Below are 18693 nucleotides of genomic sequence, written 5' to 3'. Positions count from 1 at the left end.
GTGTTTATTGCTTGGTACTTGTTATGGTAGCTATAAAGTCATCAATGCCCACCATGCTTCCTCTCCATTTTCCTGCATTTTATTCAAAATTTATTGCTCTTTATCAAAAGTGATTTGAAAATCTTATATTCTGCTATTTTGCTATTTTATAAGAAATCAAGGATAGAGTCTTATAGGTATGTGATTGAAGTATCACATGATTTGCATATAGGAATAATTTGATTTCTTCATTTTCCATTTGCCTGCCCTTTACGAATTTGCCTTTATGCTCTAGCTGAGATTTTTAAGCACTATCTTTTATTTTTTTAAATGTTGTGATTATCTAATCACACTTGCATATTGTTCCTGGTTATTTTAGGGAATAATTTCAGTTTTACCCCATTATTATTATGTTTGCTATTATTTTATTTGAAATAATTTATCAATGTTTTTGTTTGTTGGTATACAAAAGAGCTCCACAATTACCTAGAGTGGAGTATGATAAAGATTTATTTACCTGGGGATAAACTCACAGGAAGCGTAGAGATCTGTAGTCCTCTGCTAGTGTTGGGAACTGGAACTGAATTCAGCAGTCAAGAAGCCTGCACATGCTTTTCATCTGCTTTTTTTTTGATTGTATTTTATTTTATTTTTTAATATAATTTTTTATTGAAAAAAAAAATTTCCGCCTCCTCCCCGCCTCCCATTTCCCTCCCCGTCTCCCTTTTCCCCCCCCCCCCCCCCCCCCCCCCCCCCCCCCCACTCCTCTCCCCCTCCCTCTCCAGTCTGAGGGGCAGTCAGGGTTCCCTGCCCTGTGGAAAGTCCAAAGTCCTCCCCGCTCCATCCTGGTCTAGGAAGGTGGACATCCAAACTGGCTAGGCTCCCACAAAGCCAGAACATGAAGTAGGATCAAAACCCAGTGGCATTGTCCTTGGCTTCTCAGCAGCCCTCATTCTCCGCCATATTCAGAGAGTCCGGTTTTATCCCATGCTTTTTCAATCGCAGTCCAGCTGGCCTTGGTGAGCTCACAATAGATCAGCCCCACTGTCTCCGTGGGTGGGTGCATCCCTCGTGGTTCTGACTTCTTTTTTTTTTAATTTATTTATTTATTTATTAAAAATTTCTGTCTCTCCCCCACCGCCGCCTCCCCTTTCCCTCCCCCCCAATCAAGTCCCCCTCCCTCGTCAGCAAAAATTCATCTGCTTTTATAATACATGAGACCATGCCCAAAGGGGGCTGGTATCTTAAAGTCTATTGGCTGAAGGAGTTCCAACAGCATCTATTTATTTTTGTTCTTATTTTTTGCAAAAAAGTAACTGAATTACTCAGTATTCTTTTATATTAATCAACTGTATTTTACTCCTGACCTTTTCTACTCACAATCAGAATAGCTGTGTTTAAAATTTTAAAATAGGGGGCTGGAGAGATGGCTCAGCTGTTAAGAGCACTGGCTGCTCTTCCAGAGGTTGTGAGTTCAATTTCCAGCAACCACATGGTGGGTCACAACCGTCTGTAATGAGATCTGGCGCCCTCCTCTCGCGTGTGGGTATACACGGAGGCAGAATGTTGTATACATAATAAATAAATAAATCTTTAAAAAAAATTTAAAATAAATCACCTATCCCAGTAAGTAATATCCATATGAGTAAGTATAAGGTCATTCTAGGCACATGAGAATCCCCCCACGAGCCACATCTCTGAAGAAACCAGACATTCCTTCTCCCAGGAACCATCAACTGTGAATAGGTCTTCAGCTAGAGATGGGACATCATGAGATCCCCCTCTGTCCATGCTGGAATACTGCCTAACTTGATCATTTACAGGTCTTGTGGCAGTAACCAAAGTTACATAATGGATTTTTCTTTGTTATTAAGTGTGAAAGCTTGATCTTAGCTTAGGTTTGTTCCAAACTAGCTTGTAAAACATAAATAAGCTCATTTCTATTCATCTGCATTCTGCCACATGACGTGTTACATCTCCTCAGTATCATGAGTCCCACTTTCTCCATGTCTAGCTGGATAATGCCCCCTATCAGGTTCTTCCTCCAATTTCCTTCCCAGAAGTCTTATCTATCCTCTCCAGCCGAGCTATTGGCCTTTCAGATCTATTATAAACAAATCAGAAGATACCTTAAGCATGTGAGGAAAGAGAGAGACATTATCACACAGGGTTATCAAATAGCTCACAACAAAGCTGTTGTGATTTCATGAGTGCAATGGCCCTCTCACATCCATCCGGTATAATTTTGTAATAGTCCTCATTAATCTCTGGCTCTGACAATCTTTCTGCAGCCTCTACTACCACGCCCCACTAGCCTTGTGGGGTCACTCTCAAAAATAATACAAACTATTGACATTGATCTTAGTGGAGCATCAGAACTTGAAGGTAATGACCCTATGGCTAAAGAAACTATATAATTTTGTCATAGAATATGGTGCTATGCATGCATCTAAGGGAGAAAAGACATTAACAATCTCACTCAGCTGTGAACTTATGTGCTACAATAACAGTCAACCTATCATGATAGACCCATTGGTGTAATAGTGACATAATTGTGACACTAAGCCAACAGCCATAACGTATACTCAGAGGTCCTGTAACAACCCCCTTGCGAGGCCTCTGGTTTCCCCTTTAGTCTCTCTTTGCCCATATGAGGCCTGCTTGATTGATTCAGTGGTCCATGTTTTCCTGCTATCCTCTAGCCTCGCTAACTCCTACAATCCTTCCTCCCCATTCATGTGCAGGGCTCCCTAATTTCCTAGAGGAAGAACCATATGGAGACCTCCAATTTAGATTATCCCTATGCATGTTTATCTGTGGGTTTCTTCACCAGATCCCAGCTACTGCCAGAGGAAGTCTCTCTGACAACTGAACAAGGCACCAATCTATGAGTATAGCAGAATGTTATTAGGAATCATTTCATTGATTGAAAAAAAAAAGACAATTGTGTTTTGTTCTTCTCTAGGTCTCTCGATTATCCAGACTCTGGTTCCTGGCTATCCAGGCAATTTAGGGCATAGTGTGGATCTCATGTTAATCCAGACATTGGTTGGCCATTCCCACAAGTTCTGTGCCATCATTGGCCCAGCACATCTTACAGGCAGGACAGAATGCAGGTGGAGGGTTTTATAACTGGATTGGAGTCTAGGCTTCCCTTTCTGTAGCCTGAATAGTACCTTCCTGCACCAAATATACTAGGACATAGGGCTGAAGGCTCCATGCAGGCACCAGCTTAACCTCTGTACATTCAATGAGCTTTTTGAATGTTGTCCTGAGCAATGAAGCTAGCAGTTTTCAGAGAGTGACAATTTGTCCTAGCATTAGCCTTGAATCTATGAGGGTGACTCTAGTAATGACTTGTAGTAATGGAGGATATGTATTCTGAATTTGCCATCTTTTATAGCTATGTAAGACATTTGGTGGTGAGAGTGGACAGCATTCAGTTGAGCTTTTGGCTGAGGGGTCACATGGGGGACCCCTAAACAACACAGGCTGATGATACTTTAGATTGTATTGAGAAAATACATGGCTCACTTTAAGACAAATACATGTCATTCTGTGCATAATGTTATTGTAGAAAAAATTTCTTTAGGCGGTTTCAAGCATTAAGTATTTTTTATAATTATTTAATTATAAATATACCAGTTTAATTAACATAAAAGATAACTTTCCATAGAAAGGAAAATGTAATTAAGATAGTTTCTTACTAATGAAAACTACTCACATAGATGGGCTAGTTTCGGCAGTTTTCTTTAGGAGAAAATATTATAGAAAAAAGATTTTATGTGAACAAGAAAAAGAAATGAACTTCAGTGCTCATCTCAATGGTTTGTAAAATTGCAAGGGCATTTTAGGCCTGATTATCATGTTCTAATTAGTCTCTGGAGGACTTTCATGGACAAACAAGTGCTCATTAATTTGTCTGCTTCCTGTAACATTGATTTGTTCATTACCCTTTCAGAGTCTCAAATATAGAAACCAGAAATTGATGTGTGCTGTTAATGTGCTTACAGATGTTGCTACCACTTATCCAGATAAGAAGTCCATCTTAATGTACATCACATCACTCTTTCAAGTTTTGCCTCAACACGTGAGCATCGAAGCCATCCAGGAAGTGGAAATGTTGCCCAGGCCAGCAAAAGTGACTACTAGAGAAGAACACTTTCAATTACATCACCAGATGCATTATTCTCAAGAGGTAAGACAGGAGCACTAATATAAGAGAGCTTTCCAATTTTATGTCCAGCTTTGGGTATGACATTCACACATATGTAAATAATGCATGTCTTTGTATGTTCATATGTTCATAACAGTATATATGCATATGTATGTATATACGTATATACATATATGTATACATGCATATATGTATATGTGCATATGTGTAAATGTATATATGCATATACACATGTATATATGTGCATATTCATATATGTATGTATGCATATATGCGTCTATGTATATATTCATATATGCATTTATGCATACATATGTACATATTCATATATGTATGTATGCATATATTCATATATGTATGCATATATTCATGTATGCATGTATGCATATATTCATGTATGCGTGTATTCATGTATGCGTGTGTTCACGTATGCATGTATGCGTATATTCATGTATGCATGTGTGCATATATTCACGTATGCATATATTCACGTATGCATGTATGCATATATTCATGTATGCATATATTCACGTATTCATGTATGCATATATTCATGTATGTGTGTATGCATACATGCATATATTCATGTATGCATATATTCATGTATGCGTGTATGCATACATGCATGTATTCATGTTTGCACGTATGCATATATTCATATATTCATGTATGCATATATTCATATATCCATGTATGCATATATTCATATATTCATGTATGTATATATTCATATATTCATGTATGCATATATTCATATATTCATGTATGCATATATTCATATATTCATATATTCATGTATGCATATGTTCATGATGCATATATTCATATATTCATGTATGCATACATTCATATATGTATGTATGCATACATTCATATATGTATACATGCATACATTCATATATGTATACATGCATATATTCATGTATGCATATATTCATATATTCATGTATGCATATATTCATATATGTATGTATGCATATATTCATATATGTATGTATGCATATATTCATATATGTATGTATGCATATATTCATATATGTATGTATGTGTGTATGTGTATATATGCATATGTATATGTGTATATGTATATATGTATACATAGCATTTCATGTGTACACAAGGATTAAATAAACTTTTTAAAATTCCATGTGTCACAAGGCATTATTTTCAAAAAACACTGATAATCACTTCTAAAAGTAATTTGATAATTAATCAGTTTATAATACATAATATACTGTGTTTTTATTGTATAATGTAAAATAAAATTTTTAAAAAATTTGTATATGCATTAAAATTAGGTTTGCTGTCAATTATGGCAAAGTGAAAAATCCAGAATATAAAGGGCAAACATTTTATTCAAAAATACATTTAAAATATTTTGTGCTAACCTTTTGAATAAACAGTTGTTTATTATTGATATTTTCCTTTTAAATGGAAAAATATTTTAAAACCTATGTACTGCCAATTAAATCAACAATATATGATAAAAATTGTTTATTGCATCAGTGAAATAAGTGCAAAGGGATTCTATTAATTGGGTTTTATTAATCATGCTCAACAGTAGGTATACTGTATTTTCTTAAACAAAGTCAATGATTAAAAAATCTTGCGCAAAATTTTGCTAAAGGAATGGAAAGTTCTTGTGTCTATTTTTTTCATTCTACTTAGCTAGTTCTATTTTTATGCTCATGACATCTTTAGCCCATACCAAGTTATTGACCTGATGAATTCTGGCCTTATTTACTTTGGGATCAGAGGAAACTGCTGTTGGGTACCCATTTTTTCCAGAGCACAGAATATCATGCTATACCGCTGTAGGAGTTATGTCCCTGTGGAACCTGAATTTTAAATCCTACACTCATTATCTTCTCGGTTTTTCTGCTCTCCAGAAAGACCAACACAGTGAATTCTTCTCTTAGAGGGTATTAGATTTTACTACCATTTATGTGTTTAAGGTTAAATGTTTGATCTCACCCTTTCTGTTTACTATTCTGTTTTCTAGAGTCTTGGAAAGCAGTCCTTCCCAATTACTTACCACATTTTCCCCTCTTCTTTCTCCTTTTCTTCCCCAACCCTTTACAGATCACAGTCAGTCTAGCACAGGGCTATGAGCAAACTTCTTCATCTCCTAAACCTCGATTCAAGAGCTACGCCTACACACAGGCTGCCTATGTTGCCACCTCTGAGTCCACACGGAGTCCTTTTCCTTCACAGGTCTGCCAACATTTATTCTCTCTTTTATAAACCAGGCAAATTCTTTCAAGATGATCTAACCTATCTTTTGCTTGTGTGATGCCTTCAATACTTTTTTCCTCCCAGAGATATGTTCTATTTTTCATGCTATTAGATTCTCTCACAAAATGCTGTTGTGGTGAGATCTACCTAAGATGATAAATATTAATTTTTCACCTAGAGGCAGTTCTCATAATATAACTTTATATTCCTGATATAATTGTTGTTACAAGACTTTCTTTTACACAGTCTCCTAGTGTCCGCAAAGAATTTGAATCTCATTTAAAACTTATGTATATAACTCTAAAATTTCTGAACATATAAATAAAAATTGCTAATTGAATTAATTGTATTGCTTAGGGAGTTTTTTAGATGCCTATATATCTTATGTGTAAATAAGATTTCCCCCAAGTAGATATTTTTCATTATATATTCAGTCCATAAAAATATATTCTACTTAAGGAAAATATAACCTCAAGCTTCTTGAAATGATCTTATGTAATTTTAAAACAAATTTTTTTTAAATATTTGCATGAAAAATTGCCATGCACACAACTCAGATTTGGTATAATTTTCCACCTTTTCAATATCATAGGAAAGCGAAAAATATAAGAATGTGTGACCTATATTATATGTGAGATTATAAAAATGAAGTACACTAGTATTTCTAAAGTTTCAAGGATTGCCTTTGTGAAGAAATCTTTATTTCATTCAGTTTGAAAAGGCCTTAAGGAAGTGACATTTACCAAACTTACACTAGGAATTATGAACCTGATCCTATTGGTATAATTAAAAGTAAAAAATTTAGGAAGCTCAATGATTTTTTCAAGATAGTGATATGCTTTTAACTATTGATCCATGCTTCAATTAATTGATAGACGAGGCTAAATATTCTATACCCTGAAAGAGTCCCCTCAAAGATAACATCTCTTTGAGGGTAGAGATAAACCCTCTGCCCTAGGCTAGTTTCTTGCAGTGTTGAGGAAAGCTGAGTAAATAAGAAAGTAGGTTTCACATTCTTCTTTAATCTAGTTTTCATTGCAGGTATTTCAAAGACTAATTCTAGAATTTCAAACAAGAGTCTTCTACAGTTTCTTCCTTATCAGTAAATAATAATTCCAGCCCACCTGTTACTGAGGGCTTATGTGGATCTCTTTGGCATGAGAAGTTCTCTTTTTATTCCCACTTTCAGTTTAAATTTAGCCTCTCTTCTCTCACACATCCAACCCCTTCACACTGCTTTAATTTAACTCACTCCCATGGAAACCACCAAGATTTAAGGGATATGTCTTATATTCTGAAACAAAGAAACATAAGCCAAGACCAAGCTAGAAGACGCTTCTCCCTCATTATCCCTTTACTGAGCTCTATTTTCTAGGTTTTCTATAATGCCTTTGCTAGTAGCAGATCTTTACCTCATTACCACTTCATTAAAGCCTTGCTCAGATAGGATTCCTTAATGAAATAATTGCAAATGACCATACAATTTGCAGGCTCATTTTGTTCACTTTACTTTTGTCTAAATATTACTGAATACCTAATCTGTCATAAAGTACTCAGTGCCTTCACTTTCAGTAATACAACCAACTGAATTAAACCTAATGTTTATCTTTCAAAAAAAGAATCAGCACATGATTTTTTGAAAGATAAGTTGAAGAGACAAACAATGATGTATTGTGACTCTTTCTGTCTTTATTTAGAAACCTATCTTTTCTCATTTTCCGTACCAACCCTAGTCCCCACTCCCTTCCATCATCCCATTCCCTCTACCGTGACTATTTCTAAAGGAAGTGCATGAGAAGTTGACTTTCCACAGCTATTTTGAGATCCATATACTTTCACACTACCAAAATATTCACTGAAGTCTCTGGAGGACTGAACCTACACACTCTACCCTACAGGTGGTATCTGTCATGGTTACAGTGAACTCAAAATCAGTTGGATTAAATTGCAGCAGGTTTTATACAAATATTTGGAGATATATGAGAAAGCACCAATTTTCTTTTTATTTATGAGGGAGTTCTGACCCATATCATCAATTGTCTTTACTGGTCTCAGTATCTCAGAAACCTCAATTATCTATATTTGTCTCAAACTGTAAGTTTTGCTTAACTTACTGAATTGAAGCATTGTGGCCAAGCTCCAAATACAAAATACCAAACAGAAAATACGAGTGCTCTAGCCTTTTTATTGTATTACCTAGCTGTCATAGATGAATGATTATTTTAAAGCTGTATTTTCGATCCTTATTCTTGTGACCGTGCTCATCAAACATTCTTGGTTATTAATCCTGTATTTTAAAAATCCATAATCATCTTTTTATCATTGACTTCTCCCTCCTGGAGACTTATTCTATCTAAAATTCTCTATGCAGTCTCACCGGATACCTGACTTCTCTCCCCCAAAGCCCCATGATGCTTTCCTTGTTTAAGAGATGTTCTTTCACATACTGCCTTCTGTAAACTTTGCTTTACTGATATTTTAAGGGGCATAACAAATCTTATTTATCTCAATAGCTTCTACCATCAGTGAGACTTTTTATAACACACTCGGGGAGTTTTTGTGTCTTTTCTGTATGCTTTTTCAACACCTGTTTCTCTTACAACTCCATTAGCATAGAAATCTAATGGAAGGTTTCCTATTTTGATCTGTCTATCCATTATTTTATCAATGTGGTTTAATCATATCTTCAATCTAAATTTAAATGACCACTGTATCGATGCCCTTACTAGTCTCAGTCTTTAGCTACAGGACATTTTCAACAATTTTGTGTGTGCTTATATACCTTGACATGTCCTCAAGTAAACTGCACTTCATTGCTCCCAGTCTTTTCTTTGTCCTTTTTGTTATTATAGTGAGGCTATGACTCAGCAGTGATTGTGGTTTTATGAGACATACTCTTTTTCTCTATATTGATCCTGTAGTCAATAATAAGACAAAACTAGTCAATCTTTTATTTAGCTCATTTCTCCATTAAATTATGCCCAACTCCATTAAATTATTCAACTTTCTTTCTGCTACTCTGAGTAAAGAAAAGCTTTCTTTTTGATTTCTGCATCATGACATTTTCTGCTTGATCTACTGCATATGACCATTGGCCTTCCAGAGGCAGTGTGAGGCTACTTTTGCGTGAAATTATTGTAGAAAAAAATTCAAATATTCCCCTATTTTGGAGAGCTACAAAGATCATATTTATATTTGTAAATAATATACAGATTAAGGTGCATTTAATTAATAGACCCTTTGATCCCTAACTATTGTACTTATTCTTCAATACATCACAAAGCATCGGAGGTCAGTCTTCTAAAAGTTATTTGTACTTTGTTTAGGTTTTTATAATTATTCATGGTGAAAAAAGACTCAGAACAGCAAAGGAAGCATTTATCTTATTTAATTCACTTTCACAGTTTTACAAAGACTTTCAAATATATATATATATATATATATATATATATATATCCTCTAACTAATACAATTAGTGTATGAATTGACTTTATCAGAATCAAAAGTTAAAGGAAATTTAAATAGGATATATTATTTGTTCAAACAGCTGGTAACTTACATAGGTGAGATGCAAGCCATATGTCATGATGTCTGTTTCAGCTGTGATGTTTCCTATTCTCAAATTCATGAATCTGACAGAAAAAGGTTTAATATTTTCTTATCAACATTGCCTCTATGCTTTAGTGTTTTAACAGAAGTTGACGCTTAAAGGTATCTAAAAAGAAAGAAATCTTCATCTTTGCTTCTTAACTTTGTCTGATGAATAGTAGCTGTCAACATTTGGAGAGTATACCTATTACATATAGAATACATAAATATTTATGCATTTGCAATATAAGAAGCAACTGAGCATTTCAGTGGTGATACCAGGCATAAAGCACATAGAAATATTACAGAAAAGCATTTACTTAATAGAAAGGATCTGTAATGCAAAAGTAATAATTGCAGCCACCAGTAGAATAACAAAGGGGAGGATATCAAACCCATACTTACTGATCTGTTCATAACTGGTATGCTTGAAGTTAATCATAATAGTTTTCTCTTAAGTTTTTTAGATGGCAGATGTTCATAAAGTACAGGGGTAGGCTGAGATACATCTGCTAGATAGTTAAAATAACAGTTATATATTCATAAACCAAAAAGCTACAAAGGAAGCACGCATCATAGAATGATATACATCTCCTAATCATTTGGTTCCTCACAGACACGGGTCGTTTTTCTTAGGGCTTCATCTGTATCTCTGAACTTGTCCAGCTCTAAGATTTCATCTGCTAAGTCACTAAGAAGCTAAGTCACATACATGCATGTGCACACATAAACCCTTGTGTCCAACTAAGCACCACTAAACTGATTCTTTCTTATAGGCCTCCTCCTTCAACTCTTGTTGCTCCTTTCATCCTTTCTGCCATGTTTTCTTTGTTGTCTCTTAACTCCTATCTTAAGACTTTTTATGATTTTTCTGGCAAATCTCAGCAATGTATCACTCTTTGTCTATAAAATGTTCTTTATTAAACCTAGATTCTGTGTTCACACTCAAGTCTCCCTGTATGCAGGTTCTTCATGGAAGGAGTAAGTCAATTTTGCATCAGAAGCACATAGTAAAATACATATCTGTACTGATCAGATGTAACTGAAAAGATCATATAACCTTTCCATTACGCAGATGATATCACAAGTATTTATAAAACATTTACAACAGCGAATATTTGTACTGTATGAGAAGATATGTATAGGTTATATGTAAACACAATGCCATTTTATATATGGGATTTGACCTCCTATGATTTTGTTTATCTGGTAAAACATGGAATCAAGCTCTGTGATCACTGCAGGATAAACTGTAGCACTTTAATTTATGCTATTCGGATATTTTATTTGCCTCCCCTTCTTGTCTCTTGTTCTTTCTATATTTCACATATTATCGACAGCTGCACTGGGATTCTCTCTGTGATCATGACTCATCTCATGATTTAAGTTTTAGGATTTGAATGTTACATTGAAGGAAGCAGTTTCATTCATATTTGCTATAGCAGGATACAGATATATTGAATGTGTATTTTGATATGAGTGCTTATCTGTGTAAATATATACTGGTAAATACTTGTATTTTTCTTCTTTAAAAGGAACTTAGCATAGCTATACTCAAGAAAAATGAGTAGCTGTTTTCCCTGAGACATTTTTGTTTCCCCAGTTTTATCATTTTTCTTATTAAGTTTTAAGAATTATTTTTATATTAAATTATATAGCTTTTCTGTGATATGGTGGACACATAATTTTCACAGTTTGTTCTCTGTCTTTTTAATTTAATGGGCTGTTTAACTTTATTAGAGATGATATGATTAAAATATTTGTGAATTCAGAAATCACTTTCAGCGTATATTCACATATATCTTCCTGGGCAAAATATGTCATATCTCCTTGCCTAAATAAAAGGGGGAAACAGTTACTACAATGACTGACTCAAAATGTTGTCCATGTGTTTAGTCATATGGACAGATGGAAAAAGGTATTTTCTGAGTCAGCCCACATTATTTTAAAAAATGGAGAGATAGAAAAGATGGGAAATATATCAGAAGCTAATAGTTTGTGTTAAACTCCCCTAGGATTTTATGGAATTTATGTTCAAGAATAGAATTTCATTATTATTCTGAATGCATCTGAGTTTGCAGAGGCATGCATCTGATACTCCAGAAGCAGAGAATCATGCATTCTGAAAGCCCACATTAAATTCATATTTGGTTAGCGGAGCATCTGTTCCCGAGAAAGAAGTATATTAGTTGAGCAAGGGAGAACAAATAATGACATTCGAATGAAAAGGGTTAATATTCAGTCCTCATCACTTTCTAGTCATGTAGCCTTGTGACAGTTTCCTGTGTGTTCTTGGCCTCAATTTTCTCATGTTTATTATTGATTTCAATATAATTTATGGAGCTATTATTCTGATTTTGTTAGATGAACTGTATGGAGGATATTCTTTGATGTGAGAACATTGTAGTTTCTAAAATTGGCAACCATATCATTACTACCTCAAAAATCAGGGGTTAGGTAAGATTGTTTTGGACTGACGATCTTTCTTATATATTGATAAACATTTTCATAACTACTGAGTTTTAAACTTTGTAAATTTTTGAATCGTCATAAATTGTATATAGTTCGACATTTTTATGTATTAATGGTGGCATGTGAAGGCCTCTAATGTAAAGGGTGCTATTTTTAGTTCTATAGTTCTAAAGTTGTTGAGGAGAAATCTTGATGCCCCACAAAGCAGAGTATAATAATGCTTACTTATAATAAAGTCTTAGGCTTCTGGATCTTAGATACATTTTGTACAGAGAAGAGGAGGTATTTCACCCTGGTTTTTTTTTTTTTTTATCATTGGCTCACTTTAACTCAAATTACCTCAAACTAAGTGAAGATTAAATAAAAATAATGAACACATAGTACACAGCCATTAATGAAGGGCACTGCCACCTCCAACTAAGTGAAGATTGAATAAAAATAATGAACAGACAGTACACAGTCATTAATAGAGGGCAAACCTTCCATTAAAATAATCATTGGTCTGATTCAAGTTAGCATTTTTTCTTTTTGATCTGAGTAAGGAAATAATTCAGAAACTGAATGGCCAGGTTTTAAACCAGCTGTATATATTGGTAGATATACTGAAAACATTCAAGCAATTTTAAAACTAGAAGGAAGCTGGGTATCATGTCTTACTACTCTAAGTTCACCATCCAGTAATCTGAGTAGTTGAGAATTTTAATCAGCACATTTTGACCTCAATTATGAGACAATTTTCTTATGTCCCATTGCTTTTTATTGAGTAATTTGTAAATATGACATGTTTTTATGATTCATAATTTATGGATAAAAAGAAAATAAATATTTTTAAATTAAATTGAAAATAACTATAAACTTTTTGAGAGAATGTGAATAAGTAAGGAATGAAGTGAAAATAGTACCAATGTTGTTGAGGGTCAAAAAACCCTTCATGTAAATTGATATTGAATTATACATCATGATTTATTGCTTCAGAGAAACATTGAGCCATGTCATGATTTTTAATGAAAACGTGTTTTTATTTATTCAAAAGGATTTATTGACTACTATGAAAATTATGAAATAGGAGTATCAAAAATGTTAAACGGGCTTTGAGTACTTAAAAATCTATAAAATTCCATATTATTGTGTTATTAGATCTTAAAAGTAGCAGACAGCCTCTTTTTTCTATCCATCCAATAATTTATAATATGTTTTATCAGATAAATCCCTAAGCTCTGAGCTTGTGGTGACTATAACATCCCTCTTAAAGTATGTATATATGCAATGCATATATGTGTATGCGTGTGCATACATGTACAAATGTGGATACATTTATTTGTATATGTGAATGGTGTCCTGTATATAACATGGCATTGGGTTTGAGGTCAGTGGACTATTTTGGGCATTGACCATAACTTTCTTTCCTGTTTGAGATAGGGTTTTTTTGTTGTTTTCCTTCTGCATACACCATGATAGCTTACCCAAGAGCTCTGGGGATTCTCCTGTCCCTAACTAAGTACAGATGCTCATTATTGTGATTAGTTTTGTGGATTAAAAGGAGCTAAACTCAGGTTGTCATACTTGCACAGCAAGCACTTTTATCTGCTGAGTCATTTTCCACTCATAAAAGTTTAAAAGCCTTTGAAATTACACTGAAATCTGATCACTGAGAAAAGACTATTGAAAGTTATTCATATTGGGAGGCACTTAGATAATAGTGTGGAATATACTACCTTCTGGGGCATGAACAAACATGCACCTAATGTGAAGATTCAGGGAGAGTGTGACTCCATTGTTGTCTGCCATGATTGTAATAGAGACATATTTTTAAACTAATTTTTTATAGAATTGATACTGTATTTTTATTTTTTTGGAGATTATAATATAATTATATCATTTCCCCTATTTCATTTCTTCATTTACCCCTTCATATGTAATTCTTGTATTCTTTCCAATTCATGGTTTTTATTCAATTGTAGTTACACGTAAACATGTCTATTTGTTATGTATTCCTGTTAGTGGCCTCCTTTATCTACATAATATTACTTGTATGTATATCAACTTGGAACTGATCTCTTCAAATTGAATAGCCAATTGGAGGGCTAAGATAACAATTTATTGGGTCTGGGAGGCTTCCATACAATGTATTTTGAACATATTTCCTTTTCTTCCCTCACCTCCTGCAAGATCCACCCCCTCCTTCCATCTAACACATTACCCACTTAGCACTTGCTCCCTTCCCCCTTCAAATTATTGAGTCCCGGTTGTTGGGTAGGGGGCCTGCCTTGAAATGGGATCTATGTACCAGGTATGACACTGTTAAAGAAAACTGTCTGTCCCTCTCCCAACTGCTCTTCCAACCCAAGGTTTCTCAGCTGGGATATTTGCTTGACTTCAGCATATACAGGTCTTGTTTGTTCATGCTGTCACAGCCATTTTGAGTTTGTATGTACAACTATCCTGTTGGATATTGAAAACACCATAGGTTTGAAATCATTCACAATCTTTGGCTGTTAACATCCTGTCTTCTGGAATCATCCCTGAAACGTGAGGGGGGAGGTACGACATAGATGTTCCATTTAGGCCTGAGCTCACTGTAGTTTCTAATTTACTGCACATCAACCAGATGTGAGTATGTAGCTTCCATCTACTATTAGAATAAGCTACTCTGATGAAGACACAATATGTATTGAATTATGGGATCCAGCAATAAGTTATTAGCCATTCAGTTTAAAATAAGGAATATTAGTTAAGTGTATGGAAAAGCCTGTGCTTTACTAAAATTAAACATTTGTAAAATTTAAATACATTTAATGAAATACTAGAAGAATCTTTTATAGTATTATAATTAATCTAATTTATTATATTGCCCATTTTCATTAATAACCTTTAATTTTTCACCCATTAGGGAATTTCATTCGTGTTTTTATTGATTTGTTTGTTTATTATAGTCCATTTTATCCGTAGAAACTGTTTCAAAATGTTTAGTAACTCTTTACTAAATAAATAAACATTTTTTGAAACACTACTATAAAATTTTAAATGTTGATAGGTAGATCTTGATTCTAATTTTTATTGTCTTTTTCCTTAAAGATAGAGTTTGCATAACTAATTGCAATCCTTGCTATGGGAATCCATTAGCACATATCTTTATAAATTGTGACTTTTATCTAAAAATAATTCCAGTGCAAATATGGAATAATTGTCACCAACTCCTCTTATCATACATATAGAACATCATGGTACTTATAGAAAATTCAATGTAGATAGGTCACAAATATATTAACACATTTTTTTGTTATCTTTAGAATTTTACTCTTATTGACTTTTAATTTGAAAGAAAACAGTAAACTCTTTCAAGTGATGTTTTCTCTGGGAGTGATTAATTTCGAATTTCTATGAATTTCACTTGTAAGTAGTGAAAATATAACATATTTTGTTCAAGATAAGCATTAATAGAGATATATAGGATGGAGTCATTAACTTTTAAGTTAAAAAAGTTATGAAATATGTCATCAGGGGCAGAAATATCTTTTAACATTGAAATTGATTATTGGTAATTGTTAAATGACTTCTTATTTACACTTCATCTGTCTGCTAATTCAAATAGAGAATCCATGCCCCTCCACTTCTTATATGCATATCAGGTTTTAAGGATCAATATTTACAGTGATAAAAGTAGTACACTGGTTAGAAATTTCTATACTGTGAGGCAGATTACTAAGTCCACCGACAAATAACACCTGAAAATATGTGGCTCTCTTTCTGAAACCTTAAAATTTACTTCATGATACTTCAAAAATCCATTTCAAAAGAAAATTTGGACAATTAATGAAATTATAAATAAAATGTACTCATGGATTCTTTTAATACTATTTTATCATGTACATCTCATGTGATTCTGGTGATTAAAGTCATATTAACTATTTGGTACTTCACATAGTTTAGAAAAAGTATGCCTGGAGTACTCTAATATTACCTCTATTTCGGTAATTTTTCATTCTCCACTTTATTGTAGCGTCCAGGAATGCATGTAAAATAGCGAATTATGTTCTCAGAAATCCTTTTATGTCTATGTCTTTATATTCTATGGTTATAGTTAGTAATTATCTATTGAGGGAGAGAAGGTATTCATTAAGATAATTTTCACTGTATCACGTATTGGCTAGAATATGTAATGGAAGTGAAAGTTAAAGAATCAATTAGAAGAATTATGAGGCGTGTTTAGAAAGTACAAATGACATTCTTCACATAAAAAATCAATCAGTACAATTAGAATATCTCAGAAGAAAAGCAAAGAATATTAGTCAGAAAAGGAAGAAATGAAAAAAAGAAGTGTCAGAGAATATATGTCTTAGGGTTACTATTACTGTACGACAACACCTTGACCAAAAGGTGAGTTGGGGAGAAAAGTGTTTATTTAACTTACACTTCCACATCACAATTCCTCTTTGAAGGAAGTCAGGGCATGGACTCCAGCAGGGCAGGAACCTGGAGGTATCAGATGATGCAGAGGCCATAGAAGGGTGTGGTTTACTGCCTTCCAACCCATGGCTTACTAGGCCTGCTTCCTTATGGAACACAAAACCTCCTTCCCAAGGATGTCACCACCCCCAATGAGCTTGGCACTCCTTGTTTGATTGCTAATTAAGAAAATGGCTTACAACTGGATCTTATGTAGTAATTTTCTCAGCTGAGGTTTCCTCCTCTCAGATGACTCTAGCTTGTAGAACATTGGCATAAAACTAGCCAGGACAATACATATATATATATATATATATATATATATATATATATATTCTATCTAATTAGTAATGAAAGATATAAAGTACAAGGCAAAAATAAATAATTTTTAGCTCCCAAATATGTAGGAAAAAACCAGAGCTAAAATAGTGATTATCAAATAATAAGTTGATACTGATACTATGTAGCTTATTTTCCAAGAAATTCAATAAAATTTAAAATTTTATGTACAAGTTAGTAATTTGTATTAGTCACCCAACAATAATTTCATGAGTATAACAGTATTAGAAATGGTTGATACATTTGAAATGTTCCCTTCTTCCTCCACCCCCACGCTCCCAATTTTCTCATGAAAGCTTGCCTCTTTCCCCTTCCCAGAGGATCTATATACACTTTTCTCAGGGGTCTCCTTGTTACATAGCTTCTCTGGGGTCATGGACTAAAGGCTCTTTATCCTTTGCTTTACTGCTAGTATTCAACTATGTGTGAGTACATACCATGCTCATCTTTCTGGGTCTGAGTTACCCCACTCAGGATGGTTGTTTGTAGTTCCATCCATTTTCATGCAAATTTCAAGATGTCATGTAGGAGGAGTGAGCCTAGGAGCAAAGTGGTCAAGATCATGTTGGGGACACCCACTAAAACAGTTTGTCTGATCTAATGGGAACTCACAAACTCCAGCTGGAAAGGCAAGGGACCAGCATAGGTTCAAATTAGACCCTCTGAATGTGGATGGCAGCTGTATGGTTGGGGCAGACTGTGAGGCCACTGGTGGTGGCACCAGAATTTATACCTACTGATTGTACTGACTTTTTGGAGCCTGTTCTCTTTGGATGGATACCTTGATCAGCCTAGATATAGTAGGGATGGACTTGGCCCTTCCCAAAGCCCAAAGCAAAGTGCTTTACTCTCTCTGAGAAGTGGATGGGAGTGGGCAGGGGAAGGTGGAGAGTGTGAGAGGAGGGGAGGGAGTAGGAACTGGGATTGACATGTAAATTAGAAAAGACAGTTTTTTAAAATAATTAAATAATTGATTTTAAAAAAGAATAAAAAATAATTACCCAAACAAAGCATAGATCATGAGTACTTGTAAAGCAAAAATAAAAAATTAATAATAATAATCATTAAACAGAGGACAGACTTACTTGCTTACCTATAATGCCCAAAGACTTTCCATGTTTGCTTTTATTTCTCTTACAAACCAAGAATCTATAGTCACAATGAATTGTTCGTGTTAATCATTGTAACTATTATGAAACACCTGAAAACTAGACAAGCATGGAACATACTTCCCATGAAAAACTTAGAAATAAGTTGAAAAGATGTTTGAACACATCCCGAATAATAGTTTTATCTGTACATGTTGTAGAAAAATCTAATATCTATCCCTTTTTATTTGTTTAGTAGGTTTCCTTATTTCTTGTCATCTACATGGTCACTAACTTGCCTTTAATAAGCTGAGCATATTTCCACCCGACAGACATTACACATGTGTCTATCCCTTCCTTAAAGTTGGC

General features: G+C 34.1%; 1 protein-coding gene across 1 annotated transcript in view; it reads left to right on the top strand.

Moving 5' to 3' along the window:
• Nucleotides 1-18693, top strand: part of LOC126494487 (dystrophin-like) — a 449593-nt gene that overhangs the window by 106386 nt on the left and 324514 nt on the right. Inside the window, exons 3-4 of the mRNA XM_050131854.1 lie at nucleotides 3993-4177; nucleotides 6239-6370. Coding sequence (XP_049987811.1) covers nucleotides 3993-4177; nucleotides 6239-6370 — 317 coding nt within the window. The remainder of the gene's footprint in view (nucleotides 1-3992; nucleotides 4178-6238; nucleotides 6371-18693) is intronic.

This window comes from Alexandromys fortis, unplaced genomic scaffold, assembly GCF_014885135.2.
Source record: "Alexandromys fortis isolate MF-2015 unplaced genomic scaffold, M_Fortis_MF-2015_v1.1 scaffold_384, whole genome shotgun sequence".
Classification (NCBI taxonomy): domain Eukaryota; kingdom Metazoa; phylum Chordata; class Mammalia; order Rodentia; family Cricetidae; genus Alexandromys; species Alexandromys fortis.
Note: the sequence above shows the minus strand (reverse complement) of the source record. Positions and strands in the feature narration are given on the sequence as shown.